This window comes from Lissotriton helveticus, chromosome 3_1 (genome assembly GCF_964261635.1).
Source record: "Lissotriton helveticus chromosome 3_1, aLisHel1.1, whole genome shotgun sequence".
NCBI classification, from domain to species: domain Eukaryota; kingdom Metazoa; phylum Chordata; class Amphibia; order Caudata; family Salamandridae; genus Lissotriton; species Lissotriton helveticus.
The window spans coordinates 329,097,266-329,106,853 of NC_136061.1; the positions used below are offsets into that span (position 1 = coordinate 329,097,266).

Below are 9,588 nucleotides of genomic sequence, written 5' to 3' on the forward strand. Positions count from 1 at the left end.
AGCATTGAACAGAAATGTGCTGTTCTTGTCAATGTTTTGCAGAGCATCATTGTGCTTCGTTTTCCAATTCAGTGAAATATTTTTGGGACATGCTCTGCTCTTGTGTTTCCACACATCTCTTACATCTATAATAGTGTCTGTAGGCATAGGATACATGCATGAGAGCCACCAGATATCACCAAACGCTTGCCTCATATTAATGGAGTGCAAACCTGTGACGTTCAGAGGTGCAACCATTGCCATGGCGCACAATTACTGCAATAACTAAAATATACAACTAAAGCCACACAACATATAAACACGTTAGCTGACTCTCAAGACAATGTGGATGAATATATTGGTTGCATGTGATATTTTATTCCACTTGGATACTTGTGACTACCCATCCCCAGCCCTGTTGAGGAAGTCTATTAAACCCACCCACCCTCGCTAATTGGTCCAAACAACAACAGAACACAATATATGGGATGTGGGGCTTATGGTTAATTAGGTCTATTATCACAGATCCATAGGGTAGTCCAGGCAAATACCATCTGTGCCAATGTATGTGCACAAGTGTAGTGTTGAACTGTTGTACAGGTGCTCTTCTTTTGGTCTGGTATGTTCCTGAATACTTTGAATGGTTATGGCGGAATGTACTGATGTTTATCCTAGAAAGTCCTGATTTCATTTAGATTGATGAATCAGGTTTGTAAAGGTGTGGCATTAATATCAGGAACTGTTTGATGATGGTCGCTAGGAGACTTCTCCCAGTACAGGCTTCTTCTACTTACAACAAGTATCACTTCCATTAATTCATGTGATGTCTTCACTTACCACAATGATCCTTTGTGACCATCAGCTCTACCTTTCTGAATCGCATTTCCACACTCTAGTCCCCATTAGACCAGGATAATTCCAGCATGTGACTACACCACTGCTAATAAATTCAAATCACATCACCGTGAAATTGAGGCATTAACATTTGATCAAGAGTCTCCATTTTGAAAGTCTAATAGGTAAAGAAGTGTGATATTGATGATCACTCACTCTCAAGCTTCGACCACCTTTCCCTTCTTACCACTGACACTGACATGGTCCAAGCTGGAGTCTTGTTTTGGTCTTATGGCTTCCCAACGTGATTGTCCTAGGAAGGCATCCCATTCAGTCCCAGTATGGAAATTGCTGCATCTTTTTCATTGCATGCAGGGATTTGTTATTCTGTGTAAAAAAGACGCTGAGGGATACGTGCAACAGCATCAAATGCATTTTGCATTTGTGTTGTAGTTTTATTTTCAGCTAATAGTGTCATTTCATGTTTAGATTTGAGTGTACTTAAAGAAGGATCATGGAAAATGGAGCAAGTGAGATTATGATTAGCCATTTCTTTATTTTTTTCTCTTTCATTTAAGTCCTTCTTTTTAACTCCCTAAAATGTATAAGTGCTTAGCAAAAGTGTCACTAGATTAATGGTGTACCTGCTTTACTTTAGCATAGGACTGAACCAAACAGCTCCAATAAGTATCGATATCTTCAACTTTTCATCAAGCTCTCCACATGGATTGCTGCATATTGCAATAGTTTTTAGAGGCCACCATATTGTTGCATCTCAAGCACTGCTAGTTTTAAAGACCTTCCAATGTGGCTTGGAAAATGTTCTCAATCTGATTGTTCAACCTCAATCCGATTGTTCACGTCATTCACGCTCTCACCGACAGCATTGACATCTTTTCCAATTACTCCAAATTGCACCAAAAGATGTTGACATACATTGATTAGGCCCTCTGTACCTTCTTCAATGGTCGCTGACAACAGGGAGATGGGACCAGACCATGATATTTATAGATATGTACGCTTAAGGCAATTTATCTCAGTCAGTAGATGGGTCTGACTTTGGTTGCCCAATGTTTCCTTCTGTTGTTGAGAGCCTTTGTTGGGTATAATGGAATAGGGACGTGGCTTCAAGTGTGTGATCCATGACTTCTGTCACTCAGTATGGCGTGTTTTGTCAGCAGATGTGGTAAAGGCAATCATATGTTTTATATATTCACCATTATCTGGTTTGTACTCGTCTTCCTTAGCATTTAGGTAGGTTGACCCTGCTTGTTTCGAAGGCAGACTCTAACCCATCCATCATATTCTAATGGAATGTGTTATGAGACAGTATGACTGGCCAATCAGGTGGCTCTAAGGTACCCGGCTAGTGTCTCGAGCCTGTTGTTTGTTGTACTCATAGTCAATATACCCCCCTCCGCCTTAGAGGCTGAACCCCCTGCTGAACCCACTTTTAGTCACTCTAACTATGCTCAAGGTCTTCATGCAGGCATCAAGCCACTGTCTGCTGTGGCCCTGGGCGAAGAGCTGGCAGGCCAGCTGTACCCGGTGTAGGGTACAAGGATGATTCTTGACCAACTCTTCGACCTGGAGCTGGCCCCGCTTCAGGCCATGCTTGTGCTGTGGGACATCAACAGCCAGAATAATAAGGGGATGGTCGGGCTGGTGTGGGCCATGTATAGTGACCTCAAGTTCAGCTATGCCCAGCAGCTTGGGAAGTGACTTCCTGCTGCTCTGTAGCAATCTGCCATTCCCTAACACACCATTTGCCCCAACCATGCCGCTTGCCATGACAGGGGAGACAATTCACTTTCCATCCATCACAAACATCTCACCAACATGCACATTTCCATGCACTGGTGCACTGTGAGCCATGAGCCCAAGCTCCAGTCCTGTGGCACATGAGTAATTTTGCAGTCATAGGCAAACCCTGCACCTACCCCACACCCTTGCATACACTTAAGCACTGCCTGTCGCAGCAGAATATTCACCATAACAGGAGACACAGACTGCACTGCCTTTCACAGATACAGGGAGGCCATTCAGTTCGGGACTGAAATTTCCATTAGTCTGCCAATGCCAGAGGGATCAGCTTAAAAATGCAAGTGTGTGGGCTGTTTTTGGTCCCACAGGACAAAAATAAACTGTCAAAGTTCTTCAGCTTTGAATCTTCCACCCACGAACTACACTTCTGGGATTTAACTGTATTCTGGCTTGTGCCACCATGTCATATTCTTGACCACAGGACCACTGGCACGACATCGCCCAGCTCATTCCTTGCAGCCTAGCATCAAAAACATACTATAGGGATTTGTCTCCGTTTTGTTATTTCTAAAAGGTCATTTAATGCTTCTATGGTTCATACGTTGTATACTGCGCATATATCTGAGCTCAGGCAAGGCTTCCCAATCAGTTGATCACTTTTCTGAATCTGATCACAAATTTCCTAGACATAACTACAAGAGTCCTTGAGCATTACCACTACCCGAGAAAACCACGAAATGGATGACTTAATTTGAATTAACATTATGTATTCTAGGTTTAATGAATTGTGTAAAAAACATTTTATCTACCATGTTTTCCCCAAAATATTTATTCATTTTTTATTTACCTTCTCTTTTTAGGTACTGTAGGGTTTTGCAGAATCACAACCATTTTTGTACACACTATGTACTTCGAGCTGTCCATCAGGCTCCCTGCACACTGTGGCTTTTGGGCAGTCTTGCACTGTACATGCACATCATACCCCTCTTGCAGGCTTTAGGCAGACTTTAACCTTCTTTGCAGACTGTGGCATTTAAGCAGCATTTACCGTTCACGCGCACTGTCAGTTTTGTGCAGTCTTTCACCTTTCTTGGACACTCTGGCCTTTGAGCAGCCTTCCACTTTCCTTGCACACTGAAGGCTTTAGGCAGTTTTCCAACACTGTCACTCTGCGAGGGCTCTGGGGAGTCTTCCAGCCTCCCTGCACATCCTGGGCTTGGGACAGGTTCCCACCCTTCTTGTACACCCTGTGTTTAGGGTGGTCTATACCAAAAGCTAAAACTGGATGAAGAGAGGAGCAGTACCTCAAGCACAAGCTGTGTGGACACAGCTGAGTGTCATTGCACCCAGGGTGAGACTGGGACAGGAAATTGGCCTGGGCACCAGAATAAAAGTGCTGCCCATTACCGAATCATGTAGCTAAAAACAGATTGGGACACATTTGCGAAGAGAGGCAGTTTTGAGCTTGTAAAGACATGCTGTTGCTCAATAGTTCTTTTTTTGCAAGAGCCTGCATAATTTGTAGTCGGTGGAGGCAACGTTTTTGGTAAAATCAGAGAAATCAACAATAAAACCTGGCATGCTAGATAATAAAACAGTCCCACTCTTTTGTAGAGAGTGGTTTTGGGTAGTCATAGCATCTCTTTCAGATATTTTAAAAACATTCTTAACTGTGTTTCATTGGATTGATGTTAACCGTCCAGCTATTGTTGAATGCATCTATTGTTGTTACTGCTGGATCAAAATGTTAAAGCTGCTCAAAATAAAACAAATAAACACCTTTCAATCTTCAGGTACTCTCTGACCCTGCGGTGGTCATCACGTCTGTGTAGAGTGTGACTGTAGTATAAACTTTTGGAAATCCAGACAAGCCATTGTAAGATTTGGGCTTTAGGAACTCTTCGCTCACACCCCTCTGTACAGTGGGAGCTTTGTGTTGGTCTTCACATCCCTATTGTTGATTTTGTGTAGTCTTTGCTTTTCATTCTCCAGAACAGGGTTTGGGCAGTGTTAGCATTTCTTCATACACATAAAGAGGTCTGCGTTTACTGTAATGGTTCCTGTACTAAAGGTATATAGATGAAGCTTCTGCCACACAGTAACATAGCACCCTCATCAATGAGTGAATGTTTAAGTTCTATGAATCATCCACTATTTCCCTTTGGTCCACGATATGCATGCAGTAACCTGACAGTTTCCATACATTACATTTTCCCTGTGCCATTTCCCACTTGGGGCTTTAAAAGTTTACCTCCTTGGAAGTCTATGAGTGCTGTTGTCCACAACTCACCTGACTGTATAATTTGAAATGTACTTTTTCAGGATAGTGCACCTCAGTTGTTACTCTTGAGCCAGAAAGGTGCATCTCAGACTATCTTTCACTTTATACAAAATTCACACACGTGGTCAGTGGACCATCATCAAGACTCATTTGAGCAAACCATGGTCGATTCTGGTTGCCTGTGAACATCTTGAAGAAGTCTTGCTGCTTACAGATTGCATCTCAGATACACAAGTAACTCTCATTTACTCCCCAAAATAAGGGCCCAATAGGTTCTAAATGTAGTGATTGAAACATGGAAGCTTGATAGTTCACTGCCAAACATCTGATTTTTCACTAATGGCTGTGTTTGCAAGTCTTTACCTGTCCTACCAAAAGGCAATTTTTGGATGGAAATAAAATGTAGTTTTACACAGTAATCATATCCTGCCAATGACTAAAATTGTTATTATCAGTTGTGCTATTTTGAAAAATTAGTTGGGCGCATAATTCTCACAAAATTGTCACTAGTGTGTAACATGCATGGCAGGATATATGGAGAAGTGTGTTTGGTGGTCAAGACCTCATAGCTTTTCAAATGCTTGTTTCAATTATAGTATGCATAATTACAATTTTAAAGAATTGTGTTTTATGTTTTACTCAAGGATCAAGACTGGCAGCAGCTGAATCCAGGAGACCCGGTGTTTGTTACTTTTGATGGAGAGACAATTCCTTACGAGGGAGACTGCGCAGTGTGTCCTGTTTTTATCAATGAAGCGGCCTATTATGAACAAAAGCATGCCTTTACAACCACCCAGAAAGTGCAACTTGCTGTAAAAAGCATTCAAGTCTCCAGGCCAACGTAACTCAATTGCAGCCGTTCAGTGCTCAATTTATGAAAGAAAGAGTGCCAGTGCCTGAAACTCAGCTCAGAAGCTTGTAGCTGGTGCAATCAAACATCGGTGCAAGGAATACCAAGGCTGGTAGTTTTCAAACAAACTCACACCTTCCTCCTAAATCCACTACCAAACACTCCTTCCCCCTTTATCTCACTACCGGAGGTTCCTGCTTCCTCCTTTTTTGTCAGTTTTGCCGTTTCACTCTTCTTTTGTCTTTCCTATATGTGTATTGTTTCAGGTCTCGCCTAGCTGTCTGTTCAAGGCTTGAAGCACCTCGCATATTTTCTATTGGCTCCTGTTAATGTCCTTTGTAAATGGCTGCTTGTGATTGGTGAATATGGTTAATTCGTCCCTTCCTTTTGCTTTTTTGGACCCTTCCAGCAAACTGCTCTGTTACATGTGTTCTTCCTGTTTTTGTAAATGTAGGTTTGTTTGCAGCATTATTATTTTTTGTTTGCCTTTAGAGCTCACTCCGGCCTGGGCAGCAGAGTGCACGCACAGGAGGCTGCAGGGGCACACAGCGTCACTCTGTGCATGCTCCTCGCTGCACCACAACAAACGCTCTGTGTGATGGAAGCTCTGCCACGCAGGCATTTCTCCAAAAGAGAGGTATTCTAAGGCTTTGCTTGGTAGTGTCTTCCTGGACTATTATTGACTCTTGCCGGTAACTACTACGGTAAGCGTTTCTCTTTTCCTGAGACAATCCTCACCAAACAGTATATGTATTTCCTTTTATACTTCATGGCTTTTTAGTCATTGCTGTGCTTCCTATCGGAATCTTCAGGATTGCAGGGTGCAGTACCACAGGTGGTTACTCGGTGTTTCTCTGGAGTTCTAAGGTACTACTCCCTGTAATCCTGGAAGCACGGCAATGATTAAAAAGCCATGCAGCATAAAATGAAATACAGATACTGTTTAGTGAGCATTGTGTCAGGAAAAGACAAACGCTTACCGTTTTGTCATGACTTTTTGTAAAACTTTATTCTTGGGAGTGCTGAGTGGCAATCGCCAATATATAACCGGCAGTAGCCCAAGTAATAATACAAAATCCAAGATGCAGGGAAAAGGTGCAGTACCACAGATTGCTACTTGGTGTCCCTCTGGAGTTCTAAAGGGACCTCCGTTAGCCACATTAGGTACTGCACCCTTTCCCTGCTTCGTGGATTTTCAATTATTGCTTAGGTTACTGCTGGTTATATATTGGCGACTACCACGCAGCTCTTATGAAAATAGTTTTACAAAAAATCATTTAAAAACAACAGAACCTTTGCCAAACCCAAAAGTCAGTGGAGGCTACGAGACCTATTGTAATGTTCAGTTTTCTGCACTATTGAGATATTTATCTTTACTCTATGGAGAGATGTGATGGTAAACAGTGCTGGTGCATTAGTTGGGTAAACATGGCGACAGCTGAACTGCAGAGGTCATGCTGTGTACACAGTTGGCTTTGCAACTCGAAACCAGTCGATGGTTTCCTTTGTTTCCATGAACAACACCTGCTCAGTCCCATACACTCCCCGTCCTTGTGAGCACACAACCAATAGGTAAGTCTTGAAAACACCATTATTCAGAAAAGAAATGCTATGTGTGCCCCATGACCGGGTGCCTCTTTGTAGCACTTGCTAAGCGGGTGGAACACCTGTGGACCGTTTTACAAGGTTCAAACCAAACCCACAAGGAAACCAGGTGCAACTAGAAAGTAAGCAAAATCCATTAATGCAAAAATTCTTCATGTGCAGCCTGGAAATATCAAGTACAAATATTGGGCAAGGTTTATTGACAAGGTCCAGGTAAAGTGCCCTCTATAAAGTGCATCGAAGTAGTCGCTTACCACAGATGGCATAGGCCCCCGGTAGCATCTGCCAAGCTAATGGTGGCAGAATGGTGACATCCAAAATTGCTCCCTGATGACTTATAGGAAGGGATGGTGCACCCAGCCATAAAAATACAGGTATGTAAATCAGTGCACGTGCACAGATATCTTTATGGAGCCCAAAACAGGTTTTTATTGCTAATTTGGAAGTGCATAGAAAGTTGGCAAACATGGAGACTGGGACCACAGAAAGACCTCAACATAGAGACCTCCAGGTCACAAGTTTCAAACCATGTTTAACCAGTCTTTCCTCCTTCCAATGTTAATAAATATGTACTACTGAGCTTGCTAATGAGCTTTATTCAGTTTGCTCTGTGTGCCATGTTTCTTCCTCTTCCTCTTATTCCCCCTCTTTCCGTCTCTGTCTCGCTCCTCCTTCTTTGCTGAAAACCGTGACTTCAACAAACGGCTCTTACACTCCCCCCCTTTCCTTAATTTGTTTCCCTATGAAATGGACCCAAAAATGAAAATAATTCTTTTGCTGCAAATGTCGTCTTTTTCTGACATTTTTCTATTCCAAAGTGCAGCAAATAAAACCTAATTAAAGCAGGACAGAGTGGTCGCAAAGTTTGCCATAGAAGCGCTACTTTTGTTTCCTTATCTTTCTTTGAACAACATTGTTTTTCCTGGGTGGGGAAGTGCACCATTCCTGGAGGTACTGCAATACCTGGTTGATGTTTAATTTAACTCTTATCAGCTGTTTTCCTTTTTCTAGTTTATAGATTCTGTACCGCGACTCTGTGTTCAGGGATGTGGTCTTTTCAACCATACTGCTTATGCTTTGTAAGGATATAAGCAATGAACATTGAAATGTGTCCCTTTCGGGCCCTGTGGTCATGTCCTTAACCTTTCATGCAAAACACTCATTGACTTCTGCATAATGAAAGTGTAAAAGAGCTAAGGTAATTAAGTTGTTCCGCTTACATTTCACATGCTTTACTTAATCTTGCACTCCCTATGTGTGTTAACTTTTACCAGGATAGTGTTACTTTTTTTCAGGCAGCATATTACTCTTGTCTCCCCTCCCTCAAACCTATTTTCTATTTTCTGGTTCTCCACTGCTGTGAGGTCATACGAATGGCAATAGGGCTATACAAATATGATCCCTCCACTGCAAATAAAAAAGCAAAAGTAAAAAATATTGTCATTTTCAATGCCAATAGCTTTAACTTTCACCAATGTGAGACCAAATGCATTGAAAATGCTTGTTTCTTTTGGGGTTGGTAAATAAATTATGTGAAAAATAAATACAGGCACCCAAAAATAAGTGCCACTGCCCCCCACGGGCAACACCGGCTCAAATTAAGTACTGGATTTATTACCAGTCAGTTATTTCTTGTCTTTTTAGGTGGCTTTGTGGCTGCCAGACAACCACATGATCTTTTTTCATAGTGTTTTCTTCCTCCAGCTTTATTCAGACTTAGTAAAATGGATGCTTACCATGTTCATTTCAAGTCAGAGCCATCCACTTTGCAGTTACAGAGGCGTTGCTTCCATGGTTTATTGAGTTATGGCTTTCAGGATGTTTTAAACTGTTGATTATGGAGCAATATATAGGTGGAATAATTTAATAATAATAATTTGTTTTAATTAATTGAAATCATTTGATAAAAATCTCAATTCTATACATAAAGTGCAATTAATAAAATAATTCCATTACAGTGTCTCAATAAAAATGTAGCTCATTTAAGGTAAAGTGCAATTAGTGTTTGGTCAGTTTCAGAGGCACACATATACATTTTAGTTTCAATTCATGGGTAAATTTTCAGCACATGTTTTAAAACAATATTTGTAAATTATGGAAATCTACTAATGAGCATGACAACATTGCAGCCAGAGCACAATGATGAAATGAGTAATTCTAATCCTAGTTGTTTACGTAAATCATTTGATTTAATTGTGCCTTCAGTGACTGTAGAGCCATTACAACGCAATAGACTGGATATCATTTGTGATAATATGTTAACAATCATCTATTG

At 41.4% G+C, this 9,588-nt stretch overlaps 1 protein-coding gene across 1 annotated transcript in view; it reads left to right on the forward strand.

Annotated features, from left to right (window-relative positions):
• The window catches only part of ASPA (aspartoacylase), a 232,071-nt gene extending 223,647 nt beyond the window's left edge, over positions 1-8,424 (forward strand). The window contains exon 6 of the mRNA XM_078679939.1: positions 5,503-8,424. Within this exon, the coding sequence (XP_078536065.1) occupies positions 5,503-5,703 (201 nt within the window). The 3' untranslated portion in view covers positions 5,704-8,424. The remainder of the gene's footprint in view (positions 1-5,502) is intronic.
• The last annotated feature ends 1,164 nt before the right edge of the window (positions 8,425-9,588 follow it).